The 18,141-nt window shown below is 36.3% G+C and overlaps 1 protein-coding gene across 5 annotated transcripts in view; it reads left to right on the top strand.

Annotated features, from left to right (window-relative positions):
- The window catches only part of NALCN (sodium leak channel, non-selective), a 265,363-nt gene that overhangs the window by 110,206 nt on the left and 137,016 nt on the right, over positions 1-18,141 (top strand). For all 5 annotated transcript variants that reach the window (XR_012511758.1, XM_074378486.1, XM_074378485.1 and 2 more), the window contains 2 exons: positions 3,221-3,352; positions 16,727-16,894. Coding sequence is in view for 4 of the 5 variants with exons in the window: in XM_074378486.1 (XP_074234587.1) it covers positions 3,221-3,352; positions 16,727-16,894 (300 nt within the window). In the remaining variant the exon portion in view is untranslated. The remainder of the gene's footprint in view (positions 1-3,220; positions 3,353-16,726; positions 16,895-18,141) is intronic.

Below are 18,141 nucleotides of genomic sequence, written 5' to 3'. Positions count from 1 at the left end.
GTCACATTCAGAAATCAGTAGTTCTTGGATTAAAGCCAAACTCAAAATATATATGAAACTTGTCTGATTTTTAAAAAATATAAACCAAAATGACATTGCAATTGAGGGGAACTTTAAAAAATTGAATGTATCTGATGGATCTGAAGAGTCTTATACTAAATATATCTATAAATATATAACTATATAAACATATGTATATAAGCATATATATACACATATGCACACATATGTATGTGTGTGTTTATATGTCTCTATATATCCTACATCTATAGTAAATAATACAATTGTGAAAATCTCAAGTTATATAATATTTCGTAGCCCTGACAACTTTAACATTTTCTTGTACATCAATTTTTATAACAAAACGAAAAATTGAAGGGTATCAATTTGGACTGTCCCATAGACGTAACACGAGGCTAAGTGTAATGTTGCGAGCCAGTCTATGTTAAGGAAGTCCGTAGCCAATTTCGAATGCAGCTTGATTTTAATTGAGTTGAAGTGGTTCATGTCGCTAGCTCTACCTTTAAAGCTGGAGTTACTGATTTTAATATTTAAACTTGACTGCTGCACATACTGATCACCTTAATTCTCCTTTAATATTTGAAAGTTCTTACTTCGGAGAAAGTCAGCTGAGCAATGGTGATTATAGCGTATCAAAATCCATTGTAAGTGATTATTTTAATGACTCTGTACCAACAAGGATACATAGACATTCAGACAAAAAAACAGCCTAATTATAATGACAGCACCAAAGTGAAGCTGTGACAGTTACAAAACCAATTTTAAAGTTTTTTGACAGCCATGGCTAAAAGCTTTGTTTGGACCCTTCAGTAATAACAGTTTACTTAAGACATAAATTCACAGCTAAGGGAAATAGAAAGAGAAAGTTGTGGCTTTTCTGTCATGCAGATGAAGTGGAATCAGTTGAAATGTTTTTAATAGAACATTATGTTGAAAGGAGTATAGAGAAGGAATAATAGTTATGGAATTTAACTCTCACAATGCAAGAAAGACTAAATAACAATAAAAATTCTAATGAGAATAGAAACTTGCCAGCTGATTTGCTTATCTGCATTATGAAGGTCAGTAGTTTCTGCAAGTAAATTTGATGTGCATTTAATTATGTTGATTGACAGTTCTGGAACTTGATTTTGTATTACCCATAAAATAAAGTCAAGGGCAAAGAAATGGATGTAAGAAAGCATCAGTCACCATGGTGACACAAAACCTTACTAAATATCTGCTTTTCCAATGGGTCTGACATCTCTCAAATTGTTAGACTTTATCACTTTTATTTATCTCACTTGGTTCTGAACTGAGTCAAATATACAACATAATTAATTCTTTGACCTTGGGCAATTTATTTCTCATTTCTGAACAGGAAAATACCTCATTCACAGAACTGCATTTTTTTACAGCAAATCTCTATAGAACACTTATGATGCAAATGTTGTTGTAAGTGCTCATTTATGATAACTTTTGGAGTAGCCAGGATTTTACTGATGGGAAGACTGAGGCACGGAGAGGTTTAAGTACCTTGCTCAGGGCCACAGAGCTTGTAAGTGGTAAGTTTCAGCTCCACACAGTTTGGCTGTTGCCGTCTGCAGGGTCATGAAGCCACATGAACTCACATATGTGTACGCATAGAGTCCTCAGCAGGGCTTCAAGGCATCTTTCTTCTCTTCCTATTTACTGAGAACAGGTGAGGCCCATGCACAGTGGCACTACTCTCTGGGCGGTTGGTGCCCAGGGGTGTGACCCAGTGGTTTGTCCTCAGGCAGTCAGTTTCTGTCCATTGGTCCACTTTTCTCTCCTCCTGCTGCTGCCCAGGGCCTTCAGCCTCTGTTCTCTTTTTATATATTTCCTACCGCACTGTGGGCAGTAGCTCCCAGAATGGGCTTTAAACAGATATGGGTACAGAGCCTGGCTCTGCTGTGTACTTGCTGTGTGGTCTTGGACAAATGACTGAATCTCTCTGAACTCACTGGCAGAAGTGAGTAATCCTGTCTCATTGTGTAGGGCTGTGGTGGAGATGGACAGAGATGAAATAAATAACATACTTAGAGTATGCATTACATGGTAGCTATTATAATCATAGTAATTACTTGAATGCCTTAATTATTTCACCTCAATGTAGGCAGTAGACTTGGAACAGATTTGGATCCAAATTGTGTTTCACCTTCAATACTTGTGGGACAGTGAGAAAGTTATTTAACTTCTCTGAGCTTCAGTTTCCTTCTCAATAAAATTACAGTAACTTCCTAGAGCTATTATGACATTAAATAACTTAATTCATGTAAATCACCTATGACAGCTCCAGGCATATAATAATTATAAACGTAGACATCAATTATTATTATTTGTAGTATAATTTTCAATAAATTATTTATGCAAAGGGTACAAAATTTCAGTTATAGAAGATAACTTCTGTCTGTCTGCCATACAGCCAGCACCTATAGCTAGCAACACGCTGTTGTGTATTTAAAATTTGGTAAGAGGATAGATCTTATGTTGTGTTCTTACCACAAATAATAATAATAATAATTATAGAGGAGTCAAGAAGAATCTTTGGGAGGTGGCGGATATGTTTATGGTCTTGATGATGGTGGCGCTTTCCTGGGTATATATTTATCCCCAAACTCACTAAGTTGTATACATTCAGTATATACCACTTTTTTATGTCAACCATACCTCAATAAAGTGGTTTAAAACATAAAAGTCATTTAAATAAATAATTTACATAAGTAACAAAGCCAACAAATAAGTAGATCTTAGGTTTTGCCCACTTTTCCAGTTTACGATGATCTCTAAAGTGCTTTCATCTGCAGTTAACTTTTTCTCTTAATAGAATAAAGCAATACTTGTTCTGTGGTTTCAGCTTTCCAGAAAGAATTTCTCCATTCAGTCAGCATTAAGGATCAAAGTTTCTTAACTAACCAGGGAAAATTAAGATATAAACTTTACACAGTGAAGTGAAATGTATTTTCCGCTTTTAGCCAGAAGTCTCTGAAACCATCTCCCCAGTTATTTTTTAGCTGCCTGAAGAAAAAGACCCCTTTGCTCGGACTGTTCTGCAGTGATACTCCTCAGGCTGTCTTAGAAGTCCTGCTCCGCGCAGCAGCAGGTCCCCAGGACGTGGCAGATGGAGGTCTGAGCAGCTAATGATGTTTAGTCGTAGGTTTGTTTCTTGGTTAAGAGTTCATCTGTTTTGCCTCCACAGCAAATGATGCGGTCATCCGTTTTCCACATGTTCATTCTGAGCATGGTGACCGTGGATGTGATCGTAGCCGCGAGCAACTATCACAAGGGAGAGAGCTTCAAACGGCAATACGACGAGTTCTACCTGGCGGAGGTGAGCAGCTCGCGGCCCGGTCACTTTGCAGGGGAGAGGTGACCCTCGGCCGGGGAGAGTGCCTTCGATAAGTCAGAACATTCATTTCATTTCATTACTTACTTGACTTTGACCGAAGGTGATTCACTGTCTGCTTCTGAAGTATTTCCCTTGGTCTCGGTGATGCCCGATTTGTTTCCTGTCCCGCGGGGCCTGAGTGATCGGCCCACAGTTGCTGTGGCAACCGTTGTCCGGGGTGTGTGTGGCCATCTGGCTGTTTTCCTGTCCATCCCTCCATTCTTCTCCTTTGTCATGTTGTGTTAGTCTGTTTCCTACCAAGTGTAAGCGAGCACAGATTCAGAACGCTGTAAATGAGCACGTCAGCGCGGCAGGACCAAGGAGGGGCCGGGAAGGAAATGGAAATCGGTTCCAAAATCTGATGTGTCACAACCCGTGCTAAAGATGTCAAGGCAGGGACAGGTGGCTTTAGTGATTACATAAGCACTTCCCAGCACCCTCTGTACCATCCTAGAATGTTTTAATAGTACTTCTTATTGATGGGGTAACATTGTTAATGTTTGATTCTCAAAATATTTTTTAAGGATTTCTAGAGACGACTGTTTTTTCAGTGTGAAAAATTATTTCTAAAATATATCTTAGAATTCAGTGGTTATGTATTTATGAAAAAACTGATTGACATACACCTGTTTAGAAACCCTTTCATCATCTAAGTGAGGTATGCATATCCAGCTGTGCTACACTTCAAGAAATCCAATATGTGAAAAAGAAAACTTAAAAAGCAGAAAAATTGCAATTTGATTATTTTATTACAAAAGCGCTTTTCACATAGAAAATAAATTTGCCTTATAGTTGGGTTCTCTTATTACCCAGAATTCTCTCAGTGCATTTGAAAATGGATTAGGTTAATAAAAATTCAATCCACCCACACATATACTTTTCAGAAAAAGAATTGATGGTATACAGCTATTGAATATAAACATCTAAGCGGGTATCAAGAAACTTTCAAGGAGTCATTTATGAGTTCTTCTTTTTGTAGAAGTTTGTTTCCTGGAGGAAACTATCATTAGTACAGAACTTTCTCTGGGGTAGAGTCTACTGTGTTGTGTGTGGAGTTTGCAGTTTAGCAAGAAATATACAGTAAACAATAACAAGTTTTTTGTGCTGTGGAGAACCAATAACAGGGCTCATGAAGAAATGATGTCCAGCCCAAAACTTGAAAATGGGTACAATTTGCTGCAAATCCAGCACAAGAAAGCTTGGATTTTCATTAAAAGCAGAAGGAAACACACTTGCAGGTGAATTTCTAATGCAGGGGTGGGACTTCACGGACTCCCCATCAAGTGGTTTCTGTCTGTTTCCATCCAGCTAGGAGGCAAGGTCGCCATCCAGCCTGAGGATGAGGCAGTAAAGTGGGAAGCTTGTGGAGAAAGGAGGGAGGAAACGGGTGTGGGGCAGAATTCAAAAAAGCTAATTACAGATACATCAAATGCAACACTGAGGATTGAGACTACAAATTTATAGTGATGCCAATTGAGACAGCTCTGTGACTTTTTTAGGCCTAGCATGAAGAGGGGAAATGCAACATTTAGATTGGTCCAGCTTTAGAGTTTTTTCAGGCTGGTGGAGCTGAGAGACAAGGGATCCGGGAATATGGGTGGTTGGCAAAGGAGTTGAAATGATGACCCTGTGGTCTAGGTTGGATAGGAAAAGAGGGGGAAAAAAGAGAATGAAAGAGCAAAAATGAAGGATCAGAGGTCTCAAATGGTCAAAGAACAGGTACAATTAAAGGGATGGGATATGAGAGCTGGGAGGTAAGGTCATGAGCAGAGAATGGGATCCAGGATTTAGGATTTCAGAATAATTCAAGGGAATTAAATACAAAATCTAGAGTGTTATATGGATGTGGGTGGCTCAAAGTGAATGACAAAGTCAAGGTAAAAATGGTGGGGAACTGCGAAGGTAAGGTGTTGGCTGGATTTTCACAATGACCCAGGTCATGGAGCATGAGGCCAGTTCTTTGGAAAGGAGTGGAGGCCGGGGCTGTGGAAGTGACTGACGGAGAGGTGAGTGGAGGGCAGCCACAGGGGGCACGTGTACGAGGATGTTTTCACCTGAGGGAGTTTGTCTCCAGGGGGCACTGGGGAGTAACCGATGGGGCGCTCTTCCTCATCCACACGTTATCCTCCATGGCCATATGGGCACTGGAGCATCTGGAAAGGGTGGTGGGGGAAGTGGTGCATTTGGGACAAAACCAGTGGAGGCAAGGACGTAGGAAGCAGACTCTGTGAGCGAAGATTTGAGAGTGAAGGAGAAATTGTTTAACACGGAAAAAGAAACCAAAGTTAGTTCAAGGATCCAGGTGGAATGGGGTAGGAAGATGAGGTGAAAGAATTGTACAATAGTATTAGAAGCAGAGGTTAAAAGGCTGATGACCAAAGTGCCTGGAATAAAAGCAGAAATGGCTACTCGTGGTTGAGATTATGCCATTCCCTCTGGGAGAAGCAGTCTGTATCTGCTCCCTGGATATTAGAGATTCCACTAACATTTCTTTAGTAGCCCAGCCCAGGGTGGGTACTCAGTCATGCTGAATCAGTCCTATAGAACAAATACACAGGCCACTCACTGGGAATAGAAGAATAGAACGAAATCCTCCAGTAAATTTTACCTAATTTCTTCATGTACAAGTTGATCTCTTTCCTAATGTGTTTATATGTGTTAGCTGATTTATGATCATGCTGTAAGAATTTCCAACAAAACTTCAAATATTTTAATATTACAGAATTCACTGATACTATGTAAGTGTCCAGGGGTAGTTGAAAAATCCTTGTCATTTTTCTTTTTTTAATTAAAAAATCAGAAAGAGAGGATTCTATAGTAAAATCCACTATGTATTATGTTGCAATTAATTATTGCCCCCTTCCCAAACCACTGAAAGAAAATTTGATTTTAATAAACTGCATAGTATAGATGGGGAGGGCATAGCTCAAGTGGTAGAGCGCATGCTTAGCATGCACGAGGTCCTGGGTTCAATCCTCAGTACCTCCGCTATAAACAAACAAACAAACAAACAAACAAACCTGATTACCTCCCTCCCCCACCAAAAAAAAATAATAAAATAAATATTAAAAAAAGAATCCTTAAAAATTAAAAATAATAAACTACATGGTGGTGATTTAGTTCACTTAAAAATATTTATATAGACATGACTTTTTTATTCATGAGCTACTGAAACATTCAGAATTTGCTCCACATCTAATGATTGATTTGGGGGCATCTGAGTTTCCCAAAGCGTGTTTGCACTTTATTCACATCAGATTGTCTCTTCTCTTTGTGGCAGAAACTTGTACATGAGCCGAAGTAGTTTGTTTCAAATGAGAGTGGATAAGTCATTTTAATAACACTTAATGTTTTATAAAATATTCTCTTTTTAAAAAGTTGGTAAAGGTGGTCTGAGTTTAAGGCAGAAGTCAACAGACTTGTCCTGGAAGAGCCGGAGAGTAAACATTGCAGGCTCTTCAGGCCACATGCCCCCTGCTTCAATCACTCAACTCTGCTGCTTTTGTGCAAAGGAGAAAATGGTCTCAGAATGGTTGTTCCAGTGAAGCTTTATTTATGAAAATAAGCAAGGAACTTTATGTTGGTTTAAGCTGTAGAAACATAGAGTGTGTCAACTAACATCCCCATATGTTAAATTCAAATATAGTTAAACTAACAACATAATAGTTACCATTTTTTTTTGGAGGTTCCATTATGTTGCCAAGTGCTTTAAAAGAATTCATTATCTCATTTAATCCTCAAAATGGCTGTAATAACAGCAATTCAAGTTTATGGACAATAATGATACAGTATTTAAGGTAATAGAATTATGTAATATTTTGGAAAATTTGTCTTTAAAATAGATCACAGGAGGCCATGAGCTTTCAGAGAAGTAATTTCTTGAGTTCCCACATATTCTGGAGTAAATTACTTTGAAAATTCAAAAGAAACCAGTTTACCCATTAGGAGTCAGCTTACAGTCTAAAAAACATCCTTTAAGCATAAATTAAGCTGCTTAGCTTCTGTTGTGATGCTGGGGACATGTTCTGTTACTTTGGATTAATTAACCTAAATTTAGAATTAGTTAAGAAACAGGAAAAACTTTTCTTTGTTTCCTATGCTATGCATAAACACAAGGAGGTAAAGATTTACTTTCTTTTGTAGAAGTTTTCATTTTGATCTAAGATAATCCATTGTTATTTATATTATACGTAAAATCACATTGTCTTAATGAACATAATTATATTTCAAAATACATAGTTTCATTTTCTTAATGAATAATATAATGAATACTTTCCTATTGTGTAAAAATGTATAAGCGTATCTGTATATCCACTAGACTGTACACTTAGCAGAAACTTATCAGCACGGCATTATACACAGAAAATGAACAGTTTTAAGAAAATTCCTCTTTTAAGAAACTCACAAATTGGCAGGAGAGAGAACAATGAAGTGAGCAGTTTGAACAGCATGTCTCTGTTGCACTTCGGATCAAGAGAGACGTTTACCTTGTTTAGAACTCTGGGGTGTCTCTTTGATTTCCTGTTTTTTCTGTGATTGTTACGTGTTTGAAGCAGAAAGGCTTTCATAAAAGCATGGACTCATTTTGCCATCTTACAGGAAGTCATCTTTTCTAGAAAACTGATTTCTCTGTTCCTCTGAAGATACTTGGCTTTATGATATTTGTTAAAATGAAATTAAGTGAAAGAGCCATTCATTTTAGTTCCAACAAAACCTGACACCCATTTTTCAGCTCATTAATCACAAGAAATGACTGAATTCTGAAAGTAACTCATCTTGCTATACCAGCAGTCTTTCATATTTTCATCAAATTTAGTTCCATTTTCTGGGAAACTTTAATTAAATAAGTTTCTTCTGACTGTAACTTTTTCATGTGTTTATAAAGGATTTGGGCAGTATCTTGTTAGGTGAAAAATAATAGAATAATGACATTTTTCAGCAATTCAGTGATCCGTCTAAGTTTGCTCTATAACCGTCTAGAATACTGATGGTACCTGATAAACTAAGAGCAGGTGATTTACAGACACCTCTGGAACAATGCAGGTAATCATTTACTTGGATGTTATTTAATCTGAATCTCATTTAGAATAGGGTTACCTGAATTGGGTTTCTTGTGATTTTTGTCCTGTAATCTTCTTCTGTGTTAAATATGCATTCATTTTCTCATGAATATCCACTATGTTTCTGTGAAATTATGAAATAGAGTCTGTAACACAAATCTTGGATAACATATTTCAAGTATCTTTGCACATATGGGCAGTATCTCTTTTTTCCATTTTATCTTCTCAGACCTGTGTGGCACAATCAGCTCATTTATAATTTGTCACCTATAAATGTTCATACATTATTCATTGAATTAAAAGGGCAGAACAATTTCCATTGCTCCATTTATATTAAGCATGTCATTGTCCATTCAGTTACTTTTCTCCTGAGCTTCAGAAACTTGGCAATCATCTCGTTGTCTTACCTGCTAGCCTTATAAATCCAATTACAAGTTCTTTTGGAAAATAAGTATTTTAAATGAATTTCTTGCACTTTTCATTCTTAAAAAAAAACAGTCTTTTCACAAGCTACATGCTTTCATCCTCAAAGCAAATATAATAATGTTTCTTAGAATAGTAACTCCTTTCATTTTTATTTATTCAATTAAATTAATTTCATTTCATTTCATTTTAATTAAATCTGCATTCCTTGGTTGATAATTTTCTTGAGGACTAGATTTGTTTTGGTATATATTAAATGGCATACATATTATGAGATGAAAATTTGGAAAATAAATATGAAAAATATAGTGTTTAAAGAACTCATATAACCTGCATTCCTGAAAATACTAGTTTCTATGGTGACAACAAACCTAATTTAAGTGTACAGCATGAATTCTCAACTCTAAGGGGATAACAGTTATTCTTGGAGAGGCCAAAAGAAACTTACTCTTTCTACGTATAAAGTAGATGCGGAGCTGTGGAGTATATGAACACATTTAGAACGTATCTGTGCCAAAAAATTCCTTATGGTGTGGTGATTAGAAACAAAATACCTAAAAAGACTCCTTGGTGGGGGAGGGGGTTAAAAAAAAGATTGCAAAACACTGATTTAGGAAAATTGTAAGAAGAAAGAAATATTATAGTTTTTTCGTTTATTGTTTTCAGGTTTTTTTCTAGTCATGCGACAAAAATGTTTATGGAGAGTTTATTATACTCTTACAAATCTTGCCTTCACCCTTAAAAAGACAACTTTCAGCTTGTAAGCGCCCACAGATGGTGTGATGTTCCCTGATTCGATACAGAGGAAAGGTCCCACTGTGACCTTCTTGATGTGGGGGCAGCAGAGTTAGAGGCCAAGGCCGTGGAGTGCTCCCGGGCCAGGAGGGATGGGAGGAAGCCCACCATCCCACAGGCTGCAACGCTGACTGCTTACAATTTGCAGAAAACCTCTAGACACATGGTCAGGTGATGCTTATGGGGAGCCCTTCCAGGTAGCTGGGTTCTGCAGACAGCCCACTGGCCTTCTCCCTTTTATATGGCCGGCAGCGTGACTGTAGTTAGTTCTACCCCGTCCAGCAACCGTCAAGGCTGAGTCCACTGACACAGGCTGGAGCCACCCATTGAGAGGAGGCTACTAAAATTACTTCCTCACCACCTCTACCCTGATTCTTCTGAACTGTTGTTGCCTTCCACAGAATTAAAATCCTATGCTAAGCCCTCTAACCTATACTAAAATAACTGACAACTTAATTTTCCTAAATCCCTTCTTCCACTCTTGGCATAATTCTTCTGTTCACCAGAATAACCATAATTACAAATAAGCTAGATATATTTTTAGGTATAATATTTTTCCGTGAAACTTTACCACTTTGGGATTTATACTGTTTCTCGGAGAACTAGAGAGTTAGCTTGTAACAATTAACTAACTGTGTTAAAAACAAGGCATTTGCTCCCAGGAGAAGTGGAATCAGGAATTCTAGTGGGGAAAATCAGAGGAAATACGAGTATGTCTACATAATCACAAAATAGTTGGCTGAATCTTTCTTTCATGCCTTTTAGTGTCTTTGAAAAGCATGTAGTTTTCCCACCAGGCAAATAAGAATGCAAATGGATCCAGCTGCATATTTTATTATGAATTATGATCATTTCATGGATCGTTCCATCTGTCTTTTGATAGCAAATGCAAAGTTAGTAAAGTGATTAGTTGTATTTATATATAATTAGACAATCTTTGGGGACATATTTCAGACATTTATTGATAGTTCCTTACTTTTGAAAAAAAGGCCACTTTGATATGATTACGTTCCTCCCTTTGGAATGCAAGCCTGAAAACCTAGGTGAAGGGAGAGGTGGAGGTGTGGGTGCTGGTCTCTGCTCCCTCTGCTAACACAACAGCCGGGTCAGGCTGCAGGGGGACCTTCAGGACAGAGAATCCAAGTTTCATTTTCTCCAGAAATCTGCCAAGACGTCTGGGGAGAGAGCAGGGACTGGACTTGTTCACGGTGTTGCAGGGCCTGGCGTGAGAAGCCAGAGCTAGAGAGGAATTGCCTCTTGTTAACACTTCTGGCAGGGGTTCGGGTCCTCTGGCCCCTGACTCTGCAGAGGAGTTGCATCTGCCCACTGGTTGCTTGTGGTCCCGGGAGATCCAACCGAATCCGCCTGCTGCCCAGCAGAGGGGCCGTGGTTCTCCGGTCATTTACCACAAGAACCACAGTGCCTTCTACTACCCCTCGTTTACCACTGCTCAAGAGAGCATTAGAGACAAACAAACAAAATCGCATAGCCCTGGGCAAGCAAAGGAGAACATTCTCACGCAAAGGGGCTCAGAAACAGGGTGGAGCTGGGAAATCCGAGGTGAACACTAGTAGAGAAGTTTCCTAGTCAAGTAGGACTGGTGGAAGAGAGAGGAGGTTTGTTTTTTGGCTTTGGGGGTTGTTTTTTTCCTTCAATGTCTCAAAGATAGTTAATTAGGCAAAAAAAAAAAAAAAAACCTTCTGAACTTTGACTAAAATTTTCAAAAAATGAGCTGAAAAGGGCATGGTTGTTGATGAGAGCTAATTAGTAATATGGGAGATCAAGTGGGGAAAAAAATAAAGAAATGGTAGAAATGATGAGGGAAAAGCAAGAGACTAGCCACTCAGATGTGAATAAAAGGAGCCCCTGAAGGAAAAAGGGAACAGACAGAAGAAGGGTAATAATAAATGAGAGAAGAAATTTTTCCTATACTGAGGAAAAGCATATATCTGTAGCTTGAAAGGTTCACCAAGTCTCAGAGAGATTAAATGAAAAGAAAAAAATTCCTAGGCATATCGTGGTGACCTTCCTTGGTTGCAGCATAAAGAGGAGACCTTTGTAAGCCCCTGAACAGGCTTAAATTACCTGCAGAAGCACGATAAATATACTGTGCTTCAGATGACTCAACCTCAGTATTGGAAAATAGAAGGCAGTGAACCTGTGTGTATAGATAGATAGGTAGGTAGGTAAGTAGGTAGATAGATAGATAGATAGATAGATAGATAGATAGATAGATAGATAGATAGATAGGTCACTGAGAAAAAAAACCACAACTCAAGAATCTGTATGCAGCCAAAATATTTGTATCAGTATTAAAAATGCATTTTAGGTAAGGAAGGACTGAGAGAGAATACAACCCTTGATGTTTATTTGAGGAAACCAACCCAAGGTATGCTAAGCATAAGATACATTCATCACACTCCACAGAGTCGGACAGGGAAGATGAAAAGGAAATAAAAGCAGTGGGTATTGGATCTAAATGGAGGATGATAATTGAGATGTCAAATTAGGGACCCTGAAAAAAAAGGAATACTTACAATTCAGGAAACTAGAATTAAATTTGTGGATGATCTCAGAAAAAGCAGAATTTAGGAAGACTATGATGTCAGTGGAGCGTAGGGGTGACAGAAGTCTACCGGGCCATTTGTAGACTGGCCAGCATGTGAGGGATGAGTGAACAAGCAAATCTGTTCACTCATTGGGAAGGAGTTTACAGTTATTTTAATTTTGATGCAATAGTAAAAAGTATACATGGATTTATTACAGTTGGGAATTAAGCTGGGGGATTAGAAAAGCAGAGTCCAAATAAACAAGGGGGAGAAAGAAATTAACAATGTGACCAAACCAGAAAAGACAAGAAAAGGATAAAAGATGAATATCAATGACACACAATGAACTATAAATGTAAGGCCATAAACATAAGGGATGATCTTCGTACATTAAATGTAAGCAGGTTGAGTTTTCCTATTAAAAATCATAGAAAATATGATTATGTTTAAACACAAAATTCAAATAGTATATTGATTATAGGAAATACATACAAGGTGGCCCCCAAAGGTGGCTGAAAATCATCTCTCTGTGAAACAACTAAAAATGACACCCAAAATGTTAAAACATTTTAACTGCTTAGTAGAACGTGCAAAAAATTAAGGAATGTTCTCAACGCCAAGAATGAAGTGTTCATGTGAGTGCAGAACACCTGGTGGACACTAAGCCAGTGGCTGCTCTGATGGTATTTGCATGTCCTTGTCACCTAGAACTTGCCATTGAGAGCTGGACCCCAAGGTGAAGAGTCAGAATAGAGAAACTCTCTAACCCCCGCCTCACATAACATCAGGACACATGAGGTCTGTACCTCAGTGAGAGAAGGAAAGTGTTCATCCTTCAGAAGCAAATAGTGAGGAAACCTGCAGTCTTGACCTAGACTCCAGATGAATAGAAAAGGAGGAAGCTTTACTGAAAATGTGTCAGCACAAACCTGCCCTCACTTGGGATTGGAGTTAAAAATCATGCTACTTTCAGATCTGAGAAATGTCAGCCAAGAAATTGATTTAAAGAGGTACCAAATTTGTAAGCAATGTCCTGCCCACTGGTGTACCAGTTCTTTCTGGAAAAAAAAAATGTACCCTAAATACAGGTCTTGAAAATCTAGAGGAAATCGATCTCCTGGCAAAGTATAAACTATCAAGTTGATGGACAAGGTTAGAAAGTGGATCATTGAACATTAGAAAGCTTTGATCTACGGTTACAAAAAGGACTGGTTTTCCTTTCTGATGTGGTTTTCCTGCTGGATTTTGTCTGCTTTCAAAGATGAGATAATTCTTATTTTATTTAAGAAATTACAGATCATACAAAAGAAGGAAAACTCCACAATAAGTTTGATCAAGCCAGCATAGGTTTAACCCAAACCTGATAATGGTAGTCCAAGTAAAGTTATAGACCAATTTTGTATATGATAGTAACTACAAAAGTTAGAAATAAAATGCTATCCAGTAAAACCAGCATAAGCATCTAGGGTTTATTCCAGGAACAGACAAATGTTCAACATCAAGGGCTCTTGTGATATATTTCATTGTCTCAGTGAATTAATGAATTAAAGGCTAAAGCCCTCTCAGTAGAGTGAAGAGAAAGGAAGTCCTTAAACACGACATAAATTATTGCCCAAACTCACTGAAACAATTATACATGAATGCTGAGAAGCTTCTACTGAAAATAAAGACTATGTTATAGATCCTAGTTATTACTACCACATTACTTAGCATTTATTTGGCTATATCATTATAGCTAAAGAGTTAATACATTTAACTCTAAAGTAAATCTTGAGAAAAATCTTACATTCATTTGCAGATGAAATATACATATTTTTATAAAGCCCAAGAGATTTTTTTAAATATTGGAATTAATAGAAGAATCTAGTAAGGTGGGTAGAGAAAATCAATGTAAATAAGTCAGTAGCTTTTCTTTCAACTGGAAATAACTAGGTAGAATGGTAAAAAAAATTTTTTAAGTAAAAAATTTATTTGCATTAGTGACTGGAATATTAAATCCATAGAAATAAATTTCAAAATCAAAGAATAACATATCTTTATGGGGAAATTTTTATTAAAATATACAGTCCAAATAAATAGAGAAAAACATAGTGTGTTTCTGGATATGAAGACTTGATTGTAATTCTTCTAAAGTTTTATTTTGTATGTAAAAGGTAAAGAAAAAAGTTATAAAGATAGACACATGTGACTATATAAAAATTAAAGTGCTTATGGAACTAATGCCACTAGGGTTAAAAATCAATTTGTTGACTAGGGAAAAAATATTTGCTGTTCATAGCAGACAAAGATTAATGTCCTTAATATCAACAACTTCAAAAACTGATAAGAAAGAAACAACACCACCATAGAAAACTGGCAAGGTTATGAACAGAAAATTTGTCTTAAAAAGAAAATAAATCTAAATCATCAGTACACATATGAACAGATAAGCAAAAGTTTGATTAAGGGTGATTACTTCTGGTGATCGTGCAGATTTAGGATAAGAAACACTTTCCTACTTTGCTGAAAGGCAAGTGACTTAATATAATATTTTGAAAGTAATCTCTTAATACTTTCTAAAATTTAAAGTGCACAGACTTTTCCTTTGTCCCAGAAATGCCAGGTTTGAGACTCTATTTATAGATATGAAAACCCAGTAAAAACTGATATTGTATAAGGGTGGTCAGTGCAGTCTTGTTTTTGAAGTAGCAAATGCTTAACCATTTTTCCTGATGATTTCTTATCCAAGGAGTACCACCCTTACCTGGAGATCATCATAGTAAGTGAAGTAAGGCAGAAGGAGACAGAAAAATACCATAGGATATTACTTACATGTGGAATCTAAAAAAAAAAAAAAAGGGCACAAATGAACTTATTTACAAAACAGAGACAGACTCACAGACACTCGGGATTTACAGATACTAACTACTATATCTAAAACAGACTAACAATGAGGTCCTACTGTATAGCAGAGGAAACTATATCCAGTACCTTTAATGACCTATAATGAAAAAAAATATGAAAAGGAATATATATATACAACTGAATCACTATGCTGTATACCAGAAGTTAACACAACATTGTAAATTGACTATACTTGACTAAAACTGTACCACCCTTGAATGAATCAGTAGGGAAAATGTTGAATTAAACAAACATTGAATACTATGCAAAATTATGCAGCTGATAAAAAGAATAAGTAGGACCTGTATCTCTTAACCTGGAGGGACGTCTGTGATTGTCAGTGAGAAGTTGCAAAGTCGCATACAAAAGGCAAGCCCATTACGTGATTATATATGTTGAGATTACACTGGAGGTAACTGAGGAGGGTGGTTAACACCAATCATCTGAGAAAGGAGGCCAAGGAATTGTATTAATATTTTGTGTATTTGAGATTATCTCACAATTAAAATGTATTACCCTGTTACATTTTTTTAAATTATGTCAGTTTAAATAAAGCAAGTTGGGTCTAGAGAAGTGCTCGATTGAGAAGTAAAGCTAACTTCCTCCTCACATCTAAGTTAACCATCTGCACTCCCCTTAGTATTCCATGCCTAAAAATGCTATTATTAAAACTCCGCTTTCTCCACATTTTCCAAATGTGTGTGGAAGAAAATTCCTTCTATGTTGGCCTTGAAAAAGAGAAGCAAGCTATGCTTTATTCCTGTCTCCAGCAAATCATCTGGTATCTTCTAGGAGGGATATGTATGACTAATTCCAACATTAACTCTTGTGCTCTTTAATTATAAATTAATCGTATATTGCCATTTTAATTCCATTTGTAAACTTCTTTATAAAACGAGTGTTTCTACCCATAGGACAAGTAAAAAAAACAGCATGCTGTGTTTGTATTCATACTTTATATTGTTATTTGTAGTAGCAAATCTATAGAATGAATGTAATAAATTAAGAGGTTTAACTAATTTATTCATATAGTAACGTTGATTGTTCATTAATTAATAATGTAGACGTATATTAATATATTAATTCATGTGTGCATACACACACACAAAAATTGCTTAGTATAAAATCCAAATTTCTCTGCTGTTTATGTGGCCCAAAGCATAGACAATATAGATACTTTTTAATTTTAGTTTAATTACACTTAGTAAGCAATATGTAAGTCATTTTCTAATATACCATATGCACTATAGAAACTTTATTTTTAGAAAATACAAATTATACCAAAATGCAGCCTTTCTGTGTATATAGTAATTCTATAAATAGTGATGACTTTTAAATAATATTAAATATTGAACAATGAAGAAGTACCACTCAGAAACATTTAACATTTTAACATATGTATCTGATTGCCTAAGATATATTTGGTCTGTGATGTTCTAGTTGGTGTGTTTTAAAACTATGTTTTTAAGAAATATCATTCTGGATCCTCGTGGGCTCCTCCCTGTTATGATAGCGGCTGAAATTCATATACTAACAAAACATATGAAATATTTTGAAATCAATTGTAGTTTTAGATTCCAATTTTAACCATTTCTTTGTTCCCCTAGGTGGCTTTTACAGTCCTTTTTGATTTGGAAGCACTTCTGAAGATATGGTGTTTGGGATTTACTGGGTACATTAGCTCGTCTCTCCACAAATTTGAGCTGCTGCTTGTAGTTGGAACCACTCTTCATGTTTATCCGGATCTTTATCATTCTCAGTTCACGTACTTTCAGGTAATACAAATCATGCCTGTTTGTCTCTAGAATTCTTTTCTTTCCAGAGAAAATGCCAGTTATGTTTTAATAACCAGATATTATAACAACTATAGTAAATACCAACTTGAGATAAGCCCAGTGACATCCTAAATACAAAAACAGTGCATTCAAAAATTTTAACATTGTTTTTAAAACTCCTAAAAATTTATGGTAATCAATGGGGATGTTTATCAATGGGGATGGACTGTTCATAAATTAGCACAGTGTACAGATAATACACATTTTGTATACATATGAATATTATACACCTGTGCATACATACCAAGTTTTAAACTACATAAGATGTTGACACAGACTTTAAAGAGCAGGAAATATGAATTTTATTCTAAGTGTAGATCTCCCTTCCAAATAAGCCTAAATGTGTTTGCTCAACACTGACTTACAATTGAAATAAGCAGAAATAAACTTACCTTTACAGATTGTAATTAGTCATAGTTTATTATTTATAAGTGCCTGTGATTTTATTTGTGATTAAATAACAATACTTATTTTTACTTTATTTATAATGACTAGATGTCTATTTTTTCAAATGTGATGTATTGAATCATATTACTTTATAATTACTCAGTAAACAAAAGTAATTATTAATTAGGTTCTTTGTAATTGTTGAATAATAGCAATGTGCTGAGTGTTCTTTTAAATATTTGGTCAAAATATATGTAAATGGGATATCCTAATTTTTAAAATCTCAAATATAGTCATTTTTTGACTCGAAATTGATAATTTTTATGGTTTATCATGTGAATATCAGTTCCATTGTTTTCTTAAAAATTGTTGGAGAATAAAATGGCAGTAGAATTTTTAAAGTAGAGCTTCAGAGAAACAAGATTCTAACTTCTTAGATGCAAGAAAATGCATTCCACCTTCACTGAGCTTATTCATTGGTGATACCGAAGCTGTCATTTTCAGAGCAATATTATTAACTTCAGCCGCTAGGTCACAAACTGAAACTTAACACTGCGGATACCTGGAGGAAAGGTCATGAAAATATAATTCACAAAAGTGAAAAACATACCCCACAAACATACATGAAAATCTGAGCCTCCGGCAGTCACATCCAAGCTTCACAGAGGGTGAATTATAGGTAAGCTTTCAGTGCCGTCAGCATCTTTATACAGAAGTCCCTTGTCCCTTGTTGGGTTGTATCCTCAGGCTTGGTTATCATAAGTGAGATGGCTGGGCCAAGAGACTTACACACGTTGAAA

Source organism: Camelus bactrianus, chromosome 14 (assembly GCF_048773025.1).
Source record: "Camelus bactrianus isolate YW-2024 breed Bactrian camel chromosome 14, ASM4877302v1, whole genome shotgun sequence".
NCBI classification, from domain to species: domain Eukaryota; kingdom Metazoa; phylum Chordata; class Mammalia; order Artiodactyla; family Camelidae; genus Camelus; species Camelus bactrianus.
Note: the sequence above shows the minus strand (reverse complement) of the source record. Positions and strands in the feature narration are given on the sequence as shown.